This window comes from Microtus pennsylvanicus, chromosome 19 (assembly GCF_037038515.1).
Source record: "Microtus pennsylvanicus isolate mMicPen1 chromosome 19, mMicPen1.hap1, whole genome shotgun sequence".
Taxonomy (NCBI): Eukaryota; Metazoa; Chordata; class Mammalia; order Rodentia; family Cricetidae; genus Microtus; species Microtus pennsylvanicus.
The window spans coordinates 23460088-23483084 of NC_134597.1; the positions used below are offsets into that span (position 1 = coordinate 23460088).

Genomic DNA, 22997 nt, shown 5'->3' on the forward strand with positions numbered 1-22997 from the left:
AGCCAACACAGCTGCTAGAAAAGTTAGTAACGACAGTTACAAGGATCAAAATAGTTGTCACCTCGAAAAATAGAATTTATATCTTTGGCCAAGACCCACTATTTTCCCTTACATTTCAACCTCAGGAAGAGGAAGATTATCTGAGGTCAAGAACTTTCTGCAGTAGGACAGCACAGGGAATTTATAGACTGCAGTCATTAAATAAATACTATAAAAAGCACCTCCTCGCCAGTGCTAGTTACCTTTGTTTGAAAGAGAAAATAGGTCTGGATATAGCTCAGTTGGCAAAGTATTTGATCCCCAGCACTGTATAAACCAGGTGTGGTGATGCACACCTATAACCCTAACAGGTCAGGCTGGGGAGATGGTTCGCTGGGTAAAGGCATGCTGCCCAAACATGAGGAACTGAATTAGGGTCCCCAGCACCCATGTAAGAGCCAGGTGTGGTCAGGGGCATTCATTAGCACAGCGCTGGGGATGAGGAGAAAGGGAGAGCCTAGGGCTTGGTGGTCAGCCAGTTCAATGCATAAATAATAAAGGGAAATGTAAAATTAACATAATGGGACATAGCCCACAGACTTGCCAATTACTCGTGGCTAGGGATCAGAGGCAGCAAGTGAAAACCTCATGAAATCCATGCATATTGAACAGCAGAGAGAAACTCTTGGGTTTCTTTTGTTCAGTATGCATGTGTGTACACATGTAGAGGCCAGAAGGCAACGTCAGCTGTCATTCAGCAGGAGCCCTCACTTTGTTTTTTGAGACAGGGTCCATCCCTGGGTCCTAGGGCTCCACAATTAGACAGGCTGGGACATCTCTGTCTCCCTAGCATTGTACTTTCATGCCTGGATTTTTATATGGGTGCTGGGGATTAAACTCATGTCCTCATGTTTGTAAGGCAAGCACTTTCTTAACTAGACTATCTCCCCAGCCTTTTGGGGGGGGGGGGAGACAACACTGGGATTGAAACTAGGTACTCTAGCCTTGATCCTTAATCTACCCTTGGCCCCTCTTCGGGTTTCTTTGGGTTTGTTTGTTCGTTTTTGTTTTGTTTTGTTGAGACAGGGTTTCTTTGTAACAGCCCTGGTTGTCCTGGAACTCACTCTGTAGACCTTGCTGGTCTCAAACTCACAGAGATTTGCCTGTCTCTGCCTTTCAAGTGCTGGGATTAAAGGTGCCACACCCCCCCCAGCAGGTTTCTTGGGGACATTGGTTCTTAGGGGTTCTATTTGTAAGTGTGTAGCCTAGCTAAGAGTTCTAATGAGAGTCCCGCCTTGGTCCCTACACTCAAACAAGATTTGATAGAATTAGATAAAATAGATTAACAGTAGGAGCAGAAACGAAAGATCAGGTGATAGACCCAGGGTTGGGTATTTTGTCTTCCCTGGGATCCAGGATGGCGTTTTTGATGCTTATAGTGCTGCTGGTATCCTGGGATTTTAAAAAGAATGCATGCCAGCAGGGGATGACTGAAGTCTGTAGAGACCTTCCAGGACAGGGTAACAACTGAGAAAAGTCTGAGGAGCATTTCCAACCATCCTCAGGGGCTGGAGGTTATAACTCAGAAACCTTCCCCTGCCGGTGGGAGCTCTGGTGGGCACAGCATTGTATTTGTCTTTAATCTCAACCTGAAATAGTGATGAGCTGTTCAGAAGCATGCGTGTACACCTACATGCTGCACGGTTCCCTGGTTATTTTTAATTTGGCTTCTACAGAGTGTGAGGTTGAGCTAGGCAAAACCCTCCAGTGCTGCCTGATACACTGGGTGGGAGACTGCTGTGCTTTGTGTGAAGTTAAAGCTTCAGTTTTAAAAGCCATTGTTCTGAGAGACAGACTAATTATCTGTCCTTTTATTTAAACTAAACCTTAGTTGAATTTATTTAAAGTACTAAAATCAGCAGTTAGAAATTAGTTTTCTGAAGATTTGAAGTATATTCAAGAACTAGGGGTCTTGATGGTCTTAATGGCCCTAAGAAAATTCTCACATTGCAATATGGTTTGATAAAGCAGATACGTTATGTGGTAGGGTCATCTAACGGAGAGAATTATAGTTGGCCTTCATCCCCTATTCTTTTCTTTGAGTATAATGACTCTTTTGTCTGGTAGATTATTGTATTAACTCTGGCTTTAGGTTGCTTTTCATAACTATATGGAAAATTTGAAATATCTGTACATTGGTAATTAAGAACTGGGGTTCAGGACCCTGAGATGACTGAAGCCTAAGCCTTCAGTGAAATGAATGACATTCCGGATGCTTCTGTTGCAGATATTGGATGATGGAGGAGATCTTACTCACTGGATTTACAAAAAGTATCCCAACATGTTTAAGAAAATCAAAGGCATAGTCGAGGAGAGTGTTACTGGAGTCCATAGGTAAGAGTTAACAGTCATCCATAGCGTAGATATACAATCTTATAATCACATACCTGTAGGACTCATTATAGTAAAAAATTGGTGCTTTCTCTGAGGCAACATGTCTGAGCCTGGGCACTTATTTTAAATAGCAGCACAAATGACAATCAGAACATAGTAAATAGCTCAGCTGGAGGGGCAAGTAGGGTCCTCATGTTTTCTTGTCATTGCAGCACAATGGCTGCTTGCTCTTTTTGGACAAGTTTAATTCATTCAATAAATATTTATTGAACTACTGCAATGAGCCAGGCACTGCTCTAGAAACCCATTGCAGGCAAAACTCGTGTCCTCACAGAGTCTATATCTTACAGTTAGCAAGGGCTTTGGGTCCCATCACAAAGGAGCGGTGATTTACTCTTTGGATAAAATTAGAATCATTTCTGTTCGTCTTGCTCACCGTGCCACAAATGTGGATGCGAGCAGTACGACTGGTGTAAGCCAGTTCTTTGTTTCCTCCACGTGGGCCCTACAGGTTGAACTCAGATGGTCAGGCTTGACCGGAGCCTGTACCCACTGAACCACTGCAGTAGCCCCAGGGATGAACTTTTAATAAAACAAATACTTCTCCTTTTTAATGGACTTGGGTTTTGAACTCATATATATGCAATTTTTGAGTTTTTATATTATTGTTATGAACTTGAAACTACTGAAAAGTAAAAATTGTCACCTTAAAATAGTAGGATTATGCTAGATTTTAAAGTATTTAAAATTATTTCTATTAAAGCTATTTTTAAGATTTGTTTTTGTTTTTATTTATGTGTATCCATGTGTGTTTGTGTGAATGTATGCTATGTTTGTGAGTGGCCAAAAAGGTCAGACGAGGGTGTTAGATTTAATAAATAAACAAGTAAATGTATTTAATTAAAAAAATAAATTTCATGAAGCTGGAGTGTCAGGTGCTGGTAAACCACTTGATGGGATCCAGTGTGAGCCTTCTGGAGAAGCAGAAAAGACACTCTCAACTGCAAGTCACTTCTCAAGCTCTCCAGTTACTTCTTTTATCTTTGAAAGGGACATAAAATTTATATGCAGGTTGGAGAGACTGCTCAGTGGTTAAGAGTTTCTACTACATTGGTAGAAGACTCAGGTTTGGTTCCCAGCACCCACCTGGCATCCCACAACATCTGCAACTCGCATTCCAGAGGATCTAACACCCTCTTCTGGCCTCCACAAGCACCAAACACCATGTGTTACACATACATACATTCAAGTAAGCACTCACACATAAAAATAAACAAATTTAAGTCTCAGTCTTAAAATGGGCATGGTAGTACATGCCTTTGATGCCAGTAGAGGCTGGCGGATCTGTGAGTTCATAGTTCCAGGCCATCCAGAACTGCACAATGAGACCCTGCTTCAAAACAAAAGTCTTAGTCTTTAGAAAAATAAAATAAATATGCACAATTAAGTTTTTCATTTAAGATCTTGAAATTTAGTTGGATCAAAGAATCATTTCTCACATGATTTTTTTGAATATGAGCCTTTTTGCTAAGTTGTGTACAGCCTCTAGAAACACATTATCCGATTCCCAGAATCTGTTAGTAAGATGAAATTGTCATGTCTTATGCTGTCATGCTCAGTCTATCGATATATTTCAGAGATCTGACATAAACCAACAGTAGATTGTAATATCTCGTTGTTCTCCCACTCCAGGTTATACCAGCTATCCAAAGCAGGGAAGCTGTGTGTTCCAGCCATGAACGTCAATGACTCGGTCACTAAACAGAAATTTGATAACCTCTACTGTTGCCGTGAATCTATTCTTGATGGGTAATGTTTGTTATCTTTGAGATGATCTTGGGTTATTGAGTGGAAAGTTCCAGCTTCTTCAGTTTTAGTTATTCCTGGAACTGTTTCGTGTCTCACCACATCACTCCCAGACTTTATAACCCAGAGCTCTGTTGCTATCACGACAGCAAGAAAATCTCTTTCACTTAAGAAATGAGCCTGGGAGCTGGAGAGATGGCTCAGTGATTAAGAGCCCTGGCTCCTCTTCCAGAGGACCTATTTGGTTCCCAGTACCGACAAGACAGCTCACAAGTATCTAGAGTGCCAGTCCCAAGGGATCTGGTGCCCTCCTCTGGCTTCCACAGGTACCAGGCACACACATGGTACACATATGCAGACAACATATGCAGATAAAACATTCATACGCATAAAAATAAATAAAATTTTAAAAAAGAAATGAGATTAGCTCCTATTAGAAGCAGAGTTCATTTGTGTTTTGTGATCCTTTCAGAGTTTGTGTCATTAAAATGGCATAAAAGTGATTTTGAAAGGAGCTTCAGGTGATCCTATTTCAGGTCATGGTTCCTGTAACATGCCATATAATTCTCATGTTATTACTGTCAAACAATTTCTTGACTATCTAGAAACTTGTGGTAAACAAAGAACTAATCCCCGAAGGCATTTCAGGTTTCCCTGCCCTGTAAGAACTGCAGGGTCTGACAGCGCTCAGCTTCCACCTCCACCCTGTGTTTGTAGGAAGACCCCATGTGTGGTCAGCGTTGTTAGTGTGACTAATACTGGATGTAATCAACTTTTGAACATAAGAGATTAATTTTGGCTCAGGGTTTTAGAGGCGTTAGTCTGTGCTCAGATGGTCACACTTGCTTTGAAGCATGCAGTGAGGCTGCACGTGGTTAGATCACGTGATGACGCAAAGCTGCTCACGTTCTGAGTGAGACGTAAAGAGAGAGCAAAGAAGGAGCTAGGTCCTCTCCACCCCGTCACAAGCGTGTTTCCGATTTCTAGAAAACCTCCCACTAGACTCTGCCTCTTACAGTTTTTAACTATAAGAGTTTTTAGTAACGCCTGCATGTGGAACTTTGGGAACATTCTAGATCCAAATCATAGTTCCCAAGTAATTTTCTAAAAGAAACCATCAAGATGGTTTAGAATTTGCCAAATGCAGTATTTCTTTCACATGGGTTAATAGAAAAATGAAGAAGGATTCTGTGAACCAAATTCCTATCCATTCATGTCGAGTGATGTCACCGCAGGCACTGGATCCAGGAAGACCTCAGTTTAAATGCTGGATCATTTATTTATTTGTAACTATAATCCTTTTCTTACCCTCTTCATATTTCCTCATTTGTAAAATGGTAATTTTATGCTTAATTCATGGAGTTGTTAATGAAGGTTAAATGAGACAAAATGAGTTGTTCAGTATTGTTACCTTTCTCTTAAAAAAAAAGTGGGGGTGGTATTTCACTATGTAGACACAGCTGACTGGGACTTGATACATATCCCAGTCTGCCCTCAATGTCACAGTTCTCCTTCAATCTTCCAAGGGAAGACAGGCATGTGCTTCCAAACCCAGCACCTTGCCTGTCTTTCTAGAACTCTATATAGTAAGTTTTAGAATTAAGTTAGATCTTGAGGAAGGTTTTTGCTGGTTGGTTTTTGTTTTGTTTTATTTTTCTTTCATTTGGTCGAATGTTCAATGCACACTGTAACTATTTTTACCTTCTGTATTAGTATGGAGACAGTAGTATCAGATAGACTAAGCATTTTAATAAATTCTTAGCCCAGTGGTCAGCAATAGAGTGTCCACATGAAAGGGTCAGTGTGACAAATACCTCAGTTTTGACCATATTTATAGTAATGTATATATTTTATTAAAATACTTATCTACCCACGACTATCTTTTAGATTCCCCAAGTACCAGATACGTGAACCTAAAGTTGGCCTTTACCAGGGTCGGTAAAAGATACATGAAGATAGCTCTACTAGTTCAGAAAAATGGATAGACTCCCTCCCAACCATAGTCTACTCCTTGGGTAAGAAAGAATCTTTAAGTTAGAAAGTACGAAAGTGACAAAGAAAGAAGCAGTTAAGCAAGAGTAAGGTTAGATTTCACAGTGAAGAAACACGGAAACGTCAACTGTTCATCTAAATTTGCTAAGCGGTAAGAGCATTGGTACCTGCAGACAGTGTAGAACTGCAACTGGGTCAAGGGCGGTTGTTCTCTCAGTGGAGCCGAGAGCAGGAGGGATGAAAGAGAGGTAAAGTGCTCCAGAGAGGAGTCACTCATCTGTAATCCCAGCGCTCAGAGGCCAGGGAGGAGGGTTGAGTGTTCAAGGTTATTCTCCCTTGTACAACAAACTTGAGGTCAAGTTGTGCTGTATAAGATCCTGCCTCACAAAACCAGATAGAAAAGGGGTCGAGGGACAGGCCCCCGGGCTGAGAGAGCAGTCCACTTGAGGAAGGTGTTACTGTTTGACTTATAGTTCTGGGATGGTTACTTGCTGTATTAGTTACTTTACGTGTTGCTAGGACCAAATACCTGACAACAGCAACATGGGCCTGGTTTGTTTAGGGTATAATCAAATCAAATCATGACAGGGAAGTCATGTCAGCAGGAACTTGAGGCTGCCGGTCACATTGCATCCATAGTTCGCAAGAATAGGAATGCCGATGCATCCTTTATCTTTGTTATTTGGTCCAGGAGCCCCATCCATGGAATAGTACTGCCTACGTTGAGGGTCTTCCCACATCGTTAACATAATCTAGAAACTCCTTCAAGAGACATGTCCAGAGGTTTGGTGCCGTGATTCTAAATCCCATCAAGTTACAATCAAGATTCATCACCACACACACAGCACCTTAAACAGCAAGGGAGGCGTTGCTGACTCTACTTGGGTGGTGGTGACTGAGATTCCACTTTGAGGAAGAAAGATTGCTCAATAACTCCAAAGGAGCTCAGCTAGGAATTTCAAATTATAAAATAAAAAAGAGTTGTTGTTGTTGTTGTTGTTATTATAAAAGAGTTTTAACTCTTGTAGGGTTCTGGGGCTAGAAAAACCAAAGAGTTAACATAAGAAATTGTCATGGATCTTAAATAGCACCAGGTAGCTTATGTTCCCCCAATCCTTCCTTTACTGAAGTCTCTTCTGCCCTTTATCCTTGAGACAGATCTGAGGATCCTTTTTTCTGTCTTTTATCCTTGAGGAAGATCCTGAGATCACAGGAAAATCACTGCCTACCTGAAATTCATCCATGTCTGTAGCTTGGCCGTCATTTGCAGAGCAGCAATGTGAATGAAGTTTCCACATCACCACAGCTATGTGTAGTTGCAGAGAGAGGGTACCCTCCCTATGGGAGGGATGAGGAAGGGCTTGAGGAAAGTGAGGTTCAGAAATAGATATTTTTGGTTGTCCTTGCTCTGCTAGCCCTTGCAAGGCCACTCTGCTAATCCATGGCATCTGATTGTAGTGGCAGCATCCTCACACTTGAGTAGTATTAAGTGAGCTTCATCAAGGTTCATGCGGCTGTATCCGTGGAGTGAAGTTGCCAAGTCATTTTCTTTAATAGGATTCTTACTTTCCTTTGGGCATTTATAGACCCTTTGTACCAGAAGGGGTAAGCAGATGGATAAATAAGTAGTATCTGGAGGGACTGTGTATCTCAAAATAGACTGGATTTTAGTTGAAACCCTTTTGTCTTGATCAAGATTCTCAGAAAATGTTACCTTATTGTACCCAAAGAGAAACCAGAACTCATTCATTCCTAGATGTTCTTTCCAGAAATCGTGGAGACAGCAAGGATCAGTTTCACAGAGAACCAGATATAAAGGTAGACCATATCTGCTCTGGAATCAGCCCAGAAAGCTCACTGTCTGTATAGTCAGCACCAGCAGGTTTCACTCACGGCCTCTCTGCATTATTGTCCATTACTTTCCCTATTGAATCAGTGAAAACCATCTGGCCTCCTGATACTTCTAAATGCATTACTTATGCTATATTTCTAAAACAGTAAGCTAGAATAATGTTTTTTTAAGCCAGAACTTTTTCACTTCCTAAATTAAGATTACTGTTGTCTTATTTATATCTTTTCTTTTTCCCCATATCGATTCACAGTATGAAAGTGTCCACTGCTTTTGTGTTTACAAGCTACTGTGTAATCTACATCTTTTTGCACGACTCCCAAAAAGAGAGGAAGATTAAAGTGGAAGGGGGCAAAACTCTCATGCAACTAGAACTGGTTAGATGGACAAATATGTATTTTATTGTTTTCCTTCAAAGATGAAAAAATTCAAAACAAAAGCACAAACCTCCTGTAGAAACAAAAGAACATTTCTTCTGATTTACTGACTGGACTTTGCTTTTGTTCCCCTAGACTGAAAAGGACAACAGATATGATGTTTGGTGGGAAGCAGGTGGTGGTCTGTGGCTATGGAGAGGTAAAGTTCAATCTTTTCCTTGCTAAATGTTTAAAATGCATTTTGATGAACTGTTCCAGAGTTTTGCACCCAGACCTAAGTGTATTCATGTACCACTTTAGATGGAACATATAACTTTAGAAGTCCCTAGTTAAATACCTTGCTTTTCCCTTTGTATTTTTTCTCGAGTTGATTTTCTGACTTGTTGCAGCACCGCTGTTTGTGATGTTCTGCAGCTTATGTTTGATGATGAATCGTGAATGTGGGTGTTCTTGTGCATGTGAATGTGCTAAGCAGGTCCAGGGGTTTGTTTATGAACGACATTTATTTGTTTTTCTTGCTTTTCCCCAAGCACTAATCTGTTCAGCAAAATTGCTTTCCCAGAAGCTTTGAGAAGTGTGTTCTGGCTGACTTTATTGTGTGTTCTTTCCCTGTCCAGGTGGGGAAGGGGTGCTGTGCTGCTCTGAAGGCCATGGGTTCCATTGTGTATGTGACTGAGATCGACCCCATCTGTGCCCTGCAAGCCTGGTGAGTATGTGAAGGGTTACCTGCTCCTCCTTTGCCTTGCTGTCCAGCATGCCCACTGGAACTGCCTTGCCTGCCTCATGCCCAGATCCAGGGACGCTGCTAAGGGAACCTAAGGTTCTCTCTTGTCAAGGACTTCTGCTCCAGAGACATGAAAATTTAGAATCCCTGTGGAAATGGTGACAGGATGCTTTGGTTCTCTCCACATATGTAATCCCTGCTCCTTTGAAAATTAATGATCCAAAAAGAAAGGCAGGCCAGGCGTAGTGGCGCATGCCTTTAGTCCGAGCACTGGGGAGAAAGAGGCCCTAGACAAGCGCTCACTGTGCAGTCCTGATGACCTAAATTCTCCAACTTCACAGAGCTGTCTGACCTCCCCGCAGGTGTACCGTGGCCTGCGGGCACCCTCACACACACATCATTCGTGCATATATACATGCACACTCTACACACAGAGTATGTTTTTTTTAAGGTTCAAGCATGTAATCTTAATTCCAGAAGCTGAGGCAAATAGATTGTGAATTCCAAGCCAACTTTGGTTATACAACAAGACCTTGTTTCACCAACCTGGGCTACAGAGTTCTCGAGATCCTGCTGGAAGGAAAGAAAGAAAAAAAAGAGAGGTTAAGTATTGCTTAGTGCTTAGGTTAGACCTGAGTTCAGTCATCAACAGGAAAGAAGAAAGGGGAGGAACATCCAATAGGCTGTGTCAGAGACCTTCTGATATAATGACATTTTCTTTTTTTTTTTAAAGATTTATTTATTAATTATGTATACAGTGTTCTGCCTGTGTGCATACCTGCACCCCAGAAGAGGGCACCAGATCTCATTGAAGATGGTTGTGAGCCACCATGTGGTTGCTGGGAATTGAACTCAGGACCTCTAGAAGAATAGTCAGTGTTCTTAACCTCTGAGCCATCTCTCCAGCCCTTTTTTTTTAAAGATTTATTTATTAATTATATATACAGGACATTTTCTAATATGAGAAAATGTCAGGCAAATCCAAACTAAGGGTGAAACCTGCTGATTCTTGTGTGAGTAATATGTGGGAAATTGTAGTATTCTTAGAATTCTTAAGGTTCAAATCTAAATTAAACATTTTTAAAGTTCCTTTTTCCTCTCTGAAATGTGGATCCTAGCAGGGTACATCTTTAATCCCAGCATTTGGGAGGCAGAGACAAGAGGATCTCTAAGTTCAAGACCAGCCTGGTCTATATACTGAGTTCCAGGACAGCCAGGGCTACATAGTCAGACCCTGTCTGAAAACTAATAATAATCAAATAAATAAAGTAAAATGTAGATTACTATCCATACCTCAAAGTATTATGAAAATTAATTAAAATAATTATTATACACTATCATAAATTAAATAATAAATATATAACAGGACTCAGAACCGCTGTCACAAAATGGATCCTTACTAAATGGTAAATGTTACTAAAATTATCTCCATCTTCCACAGAATGAGAAATGCCATGGTCACTAAAAGCTACTTCAAAGCCGAAGTTTATGTAGTATATATCTATGTTTGATAATTTCTGTTCAGTGTTACCACTAAGCCTCTGGAAGAAAGGACACTAAGATAGAATAAAGCCATTCCTCTCTGTCCTGCTACTCACGCCCTTAATCCCAGCCCTGGAGAGGATACTAAAACAGGAGGAGACAGCTCTCAGACAGTCTCATCCTGAGATTCCTGGAGGTAGGATCGCCACTTAGGACTGAGGTAGAGGTAAGAGCCAGTGGCTTTTCTGACCTTTAGGTTGAACCTCAATTTCTGTCTCTGGGTTTTTATTAATAGTGCTACATTTGGTGCCCAACATGTGGAGTACAAATTCACAGAAAGAGCTGTTTGTCCGAGGCTATTAAGTCACTGGCACAGGCCAGAGGCTTCAGATCCCCTAGTGCTGGAGTCTCAGATGTTTGGGGTTTTATTTGGGGGGAGGTGTTGAGACATGGTTTCTCTGTAGCTTTGGAGCCTATCCTGGAACTCACTCTATAGACCAAGCTGGCCTTGAACTCACAGAGATCTGCCTGCCTTTGCCTCCTGAGTGTTGGGATTAAAGGCACGTGCCACTACGCCACCACCACCCGACTTCTTTGACAAACTAGTGTGGCTACTGAAATTAAAGGTGTGTGTCACCACTGCATTAAGGTTGATCAGTGCAGCTCTTTTACTCTCTGAACTTCAGGCAAGCTTTATTTATTAAAATAAAAATAAAATAAAAATGAAATATCACTACACAAGAACTCATTGCAGTCTGAGGTTTGTTGGAGAGCACTGCAGTCTACAGTTACTCTGAGGACATGATCACCCCCTTTGTCTGAGCCTTGGTAGAGGTAAGAACTCTCTAGAGGCTTGACTGCTTTGCTTTTCTGATCTTCAACATGAACCCCAATACCTGTCTCTGGGTTTTTATTATTCATGCTACAAGAAGTGTCTTAACTGAAGGCCGAGGCAATGTAGATAGAAACATCAACAAAGCTATATTAAAAGTTGTGCAGTTGGTTTTGTTTGTTTTCTTCCTCAGTTTGAAAGTATGTGGCCTGTACAAGGAGCAAGTGCATAGCCTCCAAACAAAAGCTAGCATGGCATATTTAAGGAGCTCACAGATAGGGTAAATTTGGGGAGTGGTAGTGTCTGAGATAAGTATCATATGGCAGTGTGTACAAGAATTTAAGTCTTACCCTGAAATGTCTTAAACATGGAAGTGATATAAATCACGATGCAAAATGATATTGAGATGTAACCTAGAGACAGTGAGACTGGGCCAAGCCTCACTGCCCTGAACTTAGGAACGCCAGCATGCGTGAGTAAAAGGGAACAGAACTAGGCCAGAGGCTCACACTCCTGTACTCGCGGACCCTCAAGAGAATTGCTTCCATTTTATGGCTAACCAAGTCTACAAAGTAAGTACAGACCCTGTCTCAAAACCACCGGAAGGGGTGTGTGGGCCCATAAATTCAAGAGACTTTAAAGGAATTAAGAAAAGGATCAAAAGCCGGGCGGTGGTGGCACACGCCTTTAATCCCAGCACTTGGGAGGCAGGGGCAGGCTGATCTCTGGGAGAGGCCAGCCTGGTCTACAAGAGCTAGTTCCAGGACAGGCACCAAAGCTACAGAGAAACCCTGTCTCGAAAAAACCAAAAAAAAAAAAAGAAGAAGAAAGAAAGAAAGAAAGAGAGAGAGAGAGAGAGAGAGAGAGAGAGAGAGAGAGAGAAAGAAAGAAAAGGATCAAAAAGGCAAAAAGGCAAAACTTGGTTACAATTTCAATTTGGAAGAAATGTTTAGTTTACCTGGCTCATACAGTCAGGTTACCAGGGCAGAGAATACAGAGGAAAAATAGATAAGAGTGTAGAAGATAATGAGTTCATCTTCCAACAAAGTCAGTCTGGGATCCTCCTCAGGGACTTTGAGGAGGTATCTGGGGGAGTATGCAATCCTTGGTTATGAAGCATCCCAGAGATGTAAGTTAAAAAAATAAACTGCAGCTGGAGATGGAGATTGGTGTGGAGGTCTGCCTTGTTATCTGATGCCTGGGTTCTAATCCCACCTGGTGGGCGAGAGGCAGGACAAAACCAGTACTGAAAGGACAAAAGAGTCCAGTGAAGAACCCCATGGAGTGCCGCCATTTAAACACAGGGAAAGGCTGAGAGTGTAGCCAAATGCGGCACAATTGCCTCGCCTATGCAATGTCCTGGGCTCAATTCCCACCACCGAGCAGGGAGGGGGGCACTCAGTTTAAGGAGGTAAATTATGCTTAATGTGGCAGAGGAATCAAGTACTATAAGATACTAAGAAAATATTGGTTTTTTTATTTCAGAAAATAATTGATGATCTTGGGAGAACAGGCTCAGTGAAAATAGTGGCCAATTTTTTTTTATAGACATTTGTTTTGGGAATCTCATGACTGTCCTTGCTTGGCTCCCTATTATTAGGAAGAACTAATTCTAGTGATGCAATGGGAACATTTACATTTCTCTTGTGTAAACTCAGGAAATGATCTGGGCTTTTGACTGAAGAATAGTCCAGGCTAGATGTGGTACATGCTTGTAATCCTAGCTCTTGGGAGGAAGAGGCTAGAGGATCCTGAGTTTGAGGCCAGCCTGGGCTACACAATGACACTGTCTTCAAAACCAAACAAAATGAACACCCTGAACACAGTCTAGCTCTTTAAGAAGCGGCGTTGTAACTACCTAGAGATCTTGGTGCTAGCTTTCACGAAAAGCTCCCCATCTACTGGCTTAGTTTAATTGATCCTGCTTTGTGTCTACAGTATGGATGGATTTCGACTGGTGAAGTTAAATGAAGTCATCCGACAAGTGGACATTGTCATTACTTGTACAGGTATGGCTGTGAGGTTTCAGGTGGGGGGAGTAAGATTTGGGAATGCTTTTTTCATGGAGCACGTAAAAGATGATTGAAAATATTCTGGATAAATCCAAACTATTGAAGCAAGAAGTAGGGGTTGAGAAGTCGAGTGGCTTATTTGGTAAGATACTTGCCTTAATAAACATGAGTACCTGGATTTGATTCTAAGAACCCATGTTAAAAAAAAAAGTCAGGCAAGGGTGATTGGAAAGTTGGCTCAGTGGTTAAGAATACTTGTTGCTGCTGGGTAGTGGTGGCACATGCCTTTCTGAAATCTGTGAGTTCAAGGCCAGCCTGGACTACAGAGCAAATTCCAGACAGCCAGGACTGCACAAAGAAATTATGTCTTGACAAACAACAACAACAAAGAACAGTTGTTGCTCTTAAAGAGAGCCCAGGTTCAATTCCCAATACCCACATGATAGCTCACAACCATCTATATATAACTCCAGTTCCAGGGGACCTGACACCCTTTTCTAACTGTGGGCACCAGACATATATGTGGTGCACATACATACATGTAGACAAAACATTGATACACATGAAATAGATAATCTTTTTTAAAAAGCCAAGCATGGTGGCGTGCACTTCTAATTTCAGCACCGTGGAGTCAGACAGAAATAAACACATAAACCACACACACACACACACCAGAGATAGTGGGCCAAAAAAGTCTATCTCTTTCACATTTTCCTACCTGTTTAGAGCCCTGCCCAAGCATAGACCTTCAGGAAGGTTTCTCTCCATCCTTTATGGCTGCTATGTCTCCCCTTTCCTTACCCTCCTAGGACATAGCTAGAAATTGAATACTATGTGCCAGTGATTATTACCAGGGCTTTAAGCATGCTGAATGTGTACTGTACCACCAAGCTCCATTCTCAGCCCTGTCATCTTTTATTTCACTCTAAAAGCAAATACTCAGCAGGGCATGGTGGCACACACCATTAATTTTAGCACTTAGGATGTAGAAGCAGGAGGACCTCTGAATTCAAGGCCAGCCTGCCTGGTCCACATAGTTCCAGGACTGCCAGAGCTACATAGTGGGATCCTACCTCAAAAACCAACAAAGAAACCAAAAAGCAAATATGCTTCTATATAGTCCCTATAAATTACGATAGGGAAAGAGAAAATTTCATAGTTAGAAAAAGTAAAGTGATTGTGTTAATTATAAAACAGGTAAACTTTTTATACAATTTATTTTTACTTTATGTGCACTGGTGTTTTGCCTGCATGTGTATCTGGGTGAGGGTGTCAGGTCCCTTGAAACTGGAGTTAAAAATAGCTGTGAACTTCTATGTGGGTGCTGGGAATTGAACCCTGGGCCCTCATGGAAGGGCACTCAGTGTTCTTAACCGCTGAGCCATCTCTCCAGCCACAAACAGGTAGATTTTTAATTTTAGGGAGGAATATAAAAAATAGCTAGTTTCCTCAGATCAAGAAACTTATTATAATTGTATACTAGAACCAGAAATCAGGAATACTTTTTAAAAATAATTCTCAGAGAGAGGAAATAAAATGTGGTTATAGCCTCAGCAAGGACTGGGGGCAGAGGACAAGGACCATGAGGAGCTGTTCCTGCTTTATTCATCAGTCCCTTGGTTCTTCCTCTCCTCCCCCGTGCTAGGGATAGAATGTGCTTATTTTAAATAGCTTAACTGAGATATGAGTCCCTTGTTGTGTATTTTATTCATGCGTATTCAGTTTGTCTGTAGGTATAGCTCAGAGGACCTAGGGTTGATTCCCAGCACCAAAATTCAATACTTTATAAGAAATTCATAGGATTGTACCACTGTTACAATGACTTTCTATTGAGACATAATTCATATAGCACAGTGTTTATCTCTGAAAAGTATACAGTATGGTGGTTTTTACTGATGTTGTAGAATATCCCATTATCTAATTCTAGAACATTGTCATCATACCCACAAGAAGCCCTCTGTCATAAATGGTCACTCTTTATCCCATTCTTCACATGCCTGTAACCCTAAGCAACCATTCCTCTTTCTATCTGTGCATATTCGCTTCTTCTGGACATTCCATGTAAAATGAGGTCATTCAATATGTAGATTTTGTGACTGGCTTCTTAGCATGATGCCTCCAAGTTTCCATCTATATAATAATATGTATTACTATTCCATCTCTTTTTGTTTCTGAATGTGACTATAGCACAGTTTTTGTATTCTGATGAAAATAGATGGATATTTAGGTTGGTTTCACTTTGGGGTCATCATGAATGATGCCACTGCAAACATTGAATCCAACACTTTGTGTGGACACATTTTCAATTCTCTTCTTTGTATGAATAGCAGTAAAATCACTATATCATATAGTAACTCTACTTTTAAGGTTTTAAGGAATTACCAAACTATTTTTTAAAGTGATGGTAGTATTGTACCATTGTATTGTATTGTACTGTTGAGAGCTCCAGCTTTTCTGTGTCATTAACAATTTTATTATTGTGTATTTTAGTATTATGATCCTAGTGAACATAAAGTAAGATATGGTTTTGATGGCTAGTGGTGTTCTCCATTCTTTCCTTGCTTTGGCCATGTGTATCTCTGAAGAAACATCCTTTCAAGTTCTTGTCTACTTTAAAGTTAGATTATTCATCTTTATTTCTGAATTTTAAGAGTCCCAAATACATTTTGGGTAGGAATCCCATTTTGGTATTTGATTTACAAAGATTTTATTTGTTGTCTTTTTAACACTTCCTTGGTGTGGTCGTTCATAAGACAAGGCTTTGTATGTGTGTTGATGTAATCCGGTCTCTATTTCCTTCTGCTGCTGATGTTTAAAGTGCTCTATGGGAGTAGACTGTTGCTCAGCCTGAGGTCACAAAGATTCACTTTTATATTCCTCTAAGATTTCTTTACAGCTAAGATTTTTATAGTTTTGTGCTCTTAAGGATTTGCGGTGGTGGTGCAAACCTTTAATCCCAGCACTTGGGAGACAGAGGCAGGCAGATCTCTGTGAGTTCAAGGCCAGCCTGGTCAGTGAGTTCCAGGACAGCCAGAGCTACACAGAGAAACCAAAAAAAAAAAAAAAAGAATGATCTACATATGATCTATGTAGAGTTGATTTTAATGTATTTCATGTATGTATGTATGTATACACACACACAGAGGAGAGAGGTTGATTTTATGTGTGTGTGTGTTCCTGTTATAGGAGGGAGGTAGGAGTCTAGCTTCATTCCTTTTCATGTGAGTATTGCTTCTGTTTTTAAGGTAACAAGAATGTGGTAACCAGAGAGCACTTGGACCGTATGAAGAATAGCTGCATCGTCTGTAACATGGGACATTCCAACACTGAGATTGATGTGGTAAGTTCATTACTGATAATTACTAGAACCTTTTTATTTTTCTTTCAGTCTCTCCTTCTCAAGTAACAAACCAGAAGAAGAAAAGACAGATTCTCAGCTACCCTAAACATGACTATCCCAGGGGAACAGTCCATTCTGTTCACTTACCGGCCCCATGGCCTGTGCTTAGGTGCAAAGGAAAGCTTCCGGTCAATCATTTCACACGACTGTCTCCTTCCACCCAGGCTTGATTACCTTCTCAGGCTGTGATCCATTTTCTTTCCATGTTGAGAACTGGGAGCTACAGAAACTCACTGTGAGTCAGCATGGTAGCATCTGAGGATGTTTAGTTTTACATAAAGATAAGTAGGCTGGTCCATGGAAACACTAAAGGAGAGAGCTCTGTGGGCTAGGATGAGTGCACTGCCTTAGATGGGCTGTGTCTACCAAACACTGCAGTTGCTTCCTTTCTCTCCTCTTTCCTGGGCTAGGTCTCCCCTTAACATATTTTTTAGATTTCAATAATTGGGTCTGTAGGCATCACCTCCAATTCAGAGCCACTGTGTAACACTATGCATTCCTAAAACCTGGAAAGTCTATCATTGTATTTTTCTGTTGTTTTTATTGCTCTAGACATTTTCCTCTGCTCCCCTCCCTTCCTACCCTGTCCCTTTCTACCCTCTCCCATGACTCCCACCCTCACAATTTACTCCTTCTTATGTAGATCCATGTATGTCTCTCTCAGGATTCTCTTTGTTGTCTAGTTTCTCTGGGGTTGTGGATTGTAGGCTGGTTTTTCTTTACTTTATGTCTAAAAGCCACTTATGAGTGAGGACATATATTTGTCTTTCTGGGTCTGGGTTACCTCACTCAGTATGGTTTTTTTTCTAGATCCATTTATTTGTTTGCAAATTTCAAGATGTCATTATTTTTTTCTGCTGTGTAGTACTCCTTTGTATAAATGTACCACATTTTCTGTTAGTCAAGGGGCATTTAGGTTGTTTCCAGGTTGTGGCTATTACAAATACTACATCTGTGAACATAGTTGAGCACATGTCCTTGTGGTATGAATGAGTATCTTTTGGATATATACCCAAAAGTGGTGTTGCTGGGTCTTGAGGTAGGTTGTTTTCTGATTTTCTGAGAAATCGCCATACTGATTTCCAAAGCAGCTGTACAAGTTTACACTCCACCAGCAATGGTGGAATGTTCCCCTTACCCCACAACCTCTCCAGCTTAAGTTCTCGTCAGTGTTTTTTTATCTTGGCCATTCTGACAGGTATATTTCTCTAATCTGATTATAGTCATCCAAACCTCTAATAAGTTGTCCAAGTAGTAGTTAATAGAGGTGCTATTTATTTCTTTTCAGACTTAGCAAAGTATCTCTCAGTATGACTTTGACTCTGGCTTTAAGTTACCATGGCATTTTATGGCACACCCATCCTTCTCTCTGGGTGACTGGCTCAATCCTAGCATGCTTTCATCTCCATGGAGGACTGCTGTGATTGAGCTTCAGCACTCCAGGTAGGGACCAACTAACACCAAGACCCTTGTTGGATAAAATTTATTTTATGTGGTTTCTCTTTTTTTTTTATAGTAGTTTTATTTATTTATTTATTTATTTATTAAAGATTTCTGTCTCTTCCCCGCCACCACCTCCCATTTCCCTCCCCCTCCCCCACTCAAGTCCCCCTCCCTCGTCAGCCCAAAGAGCAATCAGGGTTCCCTGCCCTGTGGGAAGTCCAAGGACCACCCATCTCCATCCAGGTCTAGTAAGGTGAGCATCCAAACTGCCTAGGCTCCCACAAAGCCAGTACGTGCAGTAGGATCAAAAACCCATTGCCATTGTTTTTGGGTTCTCAGTAGTCCTCATTGTCCTCTATGTTCAGCGAGTCCGGTTTTATCCCAGGTTTTTTCAGACCCAGGCCAGCTGGCCTTGGTGAGTTCCCGATAGAACATCCCCATTGTCTCAGTGTGTGGGTGCACCCCTCGCGGTCCTGAGTTCCTTGCTCGTGCTCTCTCTCCTTCTGCTCCTGATTTGGACCTTGAGATTTCTGTCCGGTGCTCCAATGTGGGTCTCTGTCTCTGTCTCCTTTCATCGCCTGATGAAGGTTAATATTCAGGAGGATGCCTATATGTTTTTCTTTGGGTTCTCCTTCTTATTTAGCTTCTCTAGGATCACTAATTATAGGCTCAATGTCCTTTATTTATGGCTAGAAACCAAATATGAGTGAGTACATCCCATGTTCCTCTTTTTGGGTCTGGCTTACCTCACTCAGGATAGTGTTTTCTATTTCCATCCATTTGCATATAAAATTCAAGAAGTCCTTGTTTTTTACTGCTGAGTAGTACTCTAATATGTATATATTCCATACTTTCTTCATCCATTCTTCCATGGAAGGGCATCTAGGTTGTTTCCAGGTTCTGGCTATTACAAACAATGCTGCTATGAACATAGTAGAGCATATACTTTTGTTGTATGATAAGGCCTCTCTTGGGTACATTCCCAAGAGTGGTATTGCTGGGTCCAAGGGTAGGTTGATCCCGAATTTCCTGAGAAACCGCCACATTGCTTTTCAAAGTGGTTGCACAAGTTTGCATTCCCACCAGCAATGGATGAGTGTACCCCTTTCTCCACAACCTCTCCAGCAAAGGCTATCATTGGTGTTTTTTATTTTAGCCATTCTGACAGGTGTAAGATGGTATCTTAAAGTTGTCTTGATTTGCATTTCCCTGATCACTAAGGAAGTTGAGCATGACCTTAAGTGTCTTTTGGCCATTTGAAGTTCTTCTCTTGAGAATTCTCTGTTCAGCTCAGTGTCCCATTTTATAATTGGGTTGATTAGCCTTTTACGGTCTAGTTTCTTGAGTTCTTTATATATTTTGGAGATCAGACCTTTGTCAGTTGCGGGGTTGGTGAAGATCTTCTCCCAGTCAGTGGGTTGCCTTTTTGTCTTAGTGACAGTGTCCTTTGCTTTACAGAAGCTTCTCTGTTTCAGGAGGTCCCATTTATTCAATGAGGCCCTTAATGTCTGTGCTGCTGGATTATACGTAGGAAGTGGTCTCTGTGCCCATGTGTTGTAGAGTACTTCCCACTTTCTCTTCTATCAGGTTTAGTGTGTTCGGACTGATATTGAGGTCTTTAATCCATTTGGACTTGAGTTTTGTGCATGGTGATAGATATGGATCTATTTTCATTCTTCTACAGATTGACATCCAGTTTTGCCAGCACAATTTGTTGAAGATGCTCTCTTTTTTCCATTGTATACTTTTAGCTCCTTTATCGAAAATCAGGTGTTCGTAGGTTTGTGGGTTAAAGTCAGGGTCTTCTATTCGATTCCATTGGTCGACTTCTCTGTTTTTATGCCAATACCAAGCTGTTTTCAATACTGTAGCTCTGTAATAGAGTTTGAAGTCAGGGATGGTAATGCCTCCAGACGATCCTTTATTGTATAAGATTGTTTTGGCTATCCTGGGTTTTTTGTTTTTCCATATAAAGTTGATTATTGTCTTCTCCAGATATGTGAAGAATTTTGATGGGATTTTGATGGGGATTGCATTAAATCTATAGATTGCTTTTGGTAGAATTGCCATTTTTACTATGTTGATCCTCCCAATCCAAGAGCAAGGGAGATACTTCCATTTTCTGGTGTCCTCTTCAATTTCTTTGTTCAAAGGCTTAAAGTTCTTGTCAAATAGATCTTTCACTTCCTTGGTCAGAGTTACCCCAAGATATTTTATGCTATTTGTGGCTATCGTGAAAGGTGATGCTTCTCTGATTTCCCTCTCTGTTTCCTTATCCTTAATGTATAGGAAGGCAACTGATTTTTTGGAGTTGATCTTGTATCCTGCCACATTACTAAAGGTGTTTATCAGCTGTAGGAGTTCTTTGGTAGAATTTTTGGAGTCGCTTATGTATACTATCATAGTGGTTTCTCTTTTTAACCCTATGTTCTGTTCTTTTGTTAATAACACAGCTGGCTGGGGATGTAGGTCAGTATTGAAAGTGTTTGCCTCACACACATGAGGCTCCAGGTCTAACCCATGCATCACAGCACCAGAAAGAAGGAAGGAAATAGCTAGCAAGATAACCTTCCCAAATCTATTTCTAGCCTGGGGTCTAAGGGCCATAGCTTCCTTACTGTCTTGTCACTGTGGTTCACTTACAATTACTAGTCAGGCTGAGAGTTACTTACAGTTACTTGTCAGGCTGAGAGTTGGTTCTTGGGCAGGGATGGGGGCAGTGCCCTCTGGAGTTTCACTTACGTGCTGTGAGTGAAGGAGCACCTTTATTAAATGGTCAGAGATGGAGGAGGGAGGAAAGCCTTTCTCTAACTGCAGGAAACTCCCAATGACTAATGACTAACTTCTTACCTTTGCTTTTTCTCATCCCATTCCCTTGACTCTCTATGAGGATTTATTCTTAACTTTATACTGGAAAATGTAGACATTAAGTAAACTAATAAGTCATACAATTGATTCAAAATAAAATTTAAGTGCAAAATCCAGGTATTTGAACTGGTGTGTGTGGTGGTGTACACCAGGAGGCAGAGGCAGGCGGATCTCTGAGTTCGAGGCCAGCCTGGTCTACAAAGTGAGTTCCAGGACAGCCAGGGCTACACAGAGAAACCCTGTCTTGAGAAAACAAAACAAACAAAACTTGAGGTGCATGGACTCCAAGGCCTGCTTTTCCTTTGCTTTTGAGTTGTTTTCCAGGAGGTGTGCTGTCACCCTTCTCACTGGCAAAGTTGGGTTTTCGGGGGGGGGGTGAGGGTTTTTTTTTGGGGGGGGGTTCTTGTTTTTAGGTTTATTTTATATGTATGAGAGTTTTGCTTGCATGTATGTTATATATGCCACATACCTAATGCCCTCAGAGCCTATAAGAGGGCATTGGATCCCCTGGAACTGAAGTTACAGATGGTTGTGAGTCACTATATGGGTGCTGGGAATTAAACCAGGGTCCTCTCTAGCCCCCTCTGACTGGTAGATTAACCAAACTTCAATTTGTGACAGTATTCTCCCTTTAAGATAAGCCAGATCAGTCAGGTGGTAGTGGTCCACACCTTTAATCCCAGCACTCAGAAGACAGAGGCAGGCAGATCTCTGTGAGTTCGAGGCCAGACCAACCTGATCTACAATGGAAGTTCCAGGACAGCTAGAGCTACACACAGAAAAAAAAACCTTGTCTTAAAAAGCAAAAAAAAACAACAACAAAAAAAAGACAGGCCAGACATGAGTATGAGTATTTCCCCAGAATAAAGGTCAAGACCCTTTACCTTCGATCACAAATAGTATGATTGCTGTATGCCAGCTGCAGTCTAGATGCTTGGAGTAGTGAGCATAACACATTCCTACCCTCATAGAGCGTGTGTTTAGGTGAGAAGAAAAACACATAATATAATATAAATTCATTATATATATGAATATAAATTCATAATATAAATTCATAAGATTAAAAGTAAAGCCACTGCAAGAAGAAGTAGCGCATGAGAGAGGGGATGGAGTGCTCAGCTGTTACTTTACCTTGTGCCGTCCAGCTGTGAGCCTGCGGTGGAAGGGATAGCCATGTGGACTTTTAGGTAAAGAGCGTTCTCAGCAGCAGCAGCAGCTGGTTCACATGTCCTGGAGCAGAAGCAAACCTGCTGTGTTTGAGGGGTGACAGGAGGCCAGTGATCGGAGGGGCCAGATCTCTTAGGCCTAACAACCTGGCCCAGAACCAGTTATATTCTTGAAGAAACAGGGAGCTGCCGTAGGGTTTCTAATCTGGCTCAGTCTTAATATGATGACTTTTTCTTTAAAAGGGGTCGCTCTAGATAACATGTGGAAACTAGGCTTGGTTCTGCCATTACTGCTAGGTAGACCCCATATTTGCCACATCAGGGTCCAAGTGCCATCTCTCTCTTTTCTTTGAATCCTTCACAGCATAAGGTAAATACTAAGTTAAATGATCCAGAAAAGATGCTGCTCAGAAGAATTTTGAAAGTTGAATTATTAGTGTTAGATGGTGGTGTCACAGAACATGTAAAACAAAGTTTAAAGTACAAAAAAACTCATGATTGCTGTGAGATCAACTTTGTAATAGGATCCTGTCTCAAAGAAAACAACAACCTCAGCCAATAATTAGAACCAGCATGTTCATTTATTATTTAGCAAGTATATACTGAATACATGGCCTGCTCTGTACCAACTTCTAAATGATTGAAGAAAAAGCATTGAATAACATCTTGCCTC

At 41.2% G+C, this 22997-nt stretch overlaps 1 protein-coding gene across 8 annotated transcripts in view; it reads left to right on the forward strand.

Annotated features, from left to right (window-relative positions):
• Ahcyl2 (adenosylhomocysteinase like 2) overlaps positions 1 to 22997 on the forward strand; it is a 156509-nt gene that overhangs the window by 119877 nt on the left and 13635 nt on the right. For all 8 annotated transcript variants that reach the window (XM_075953905.1, XM_075953906.1, XM_075953909.1 and 5 more), the window contains 6 exons: positions 2267 to 2373; positions 4066 to 4182; positions 8533 to 8596; positions 9015 to 9103; positions 13374 to 13444; positions 16693 to 16787. In XM_075953905.1, coding sequence (XP_075810020.1) covers positions 2267 to 2373; positions 4066 to 4182; positions 8533 to 8596; positions 9015 to 9103; positions 13374 to 13444; positions 16693 to 16787 — 543 coding nt within the window. The remainder of the gene's footprint in view (positions 1 to 2266; positions 2374 to 4065; positions 4183 to 8532; positions 8597 to 9014; positions 9104 to 13373; positions 13445 to 16692; positions 16788 to 22997) is intronic.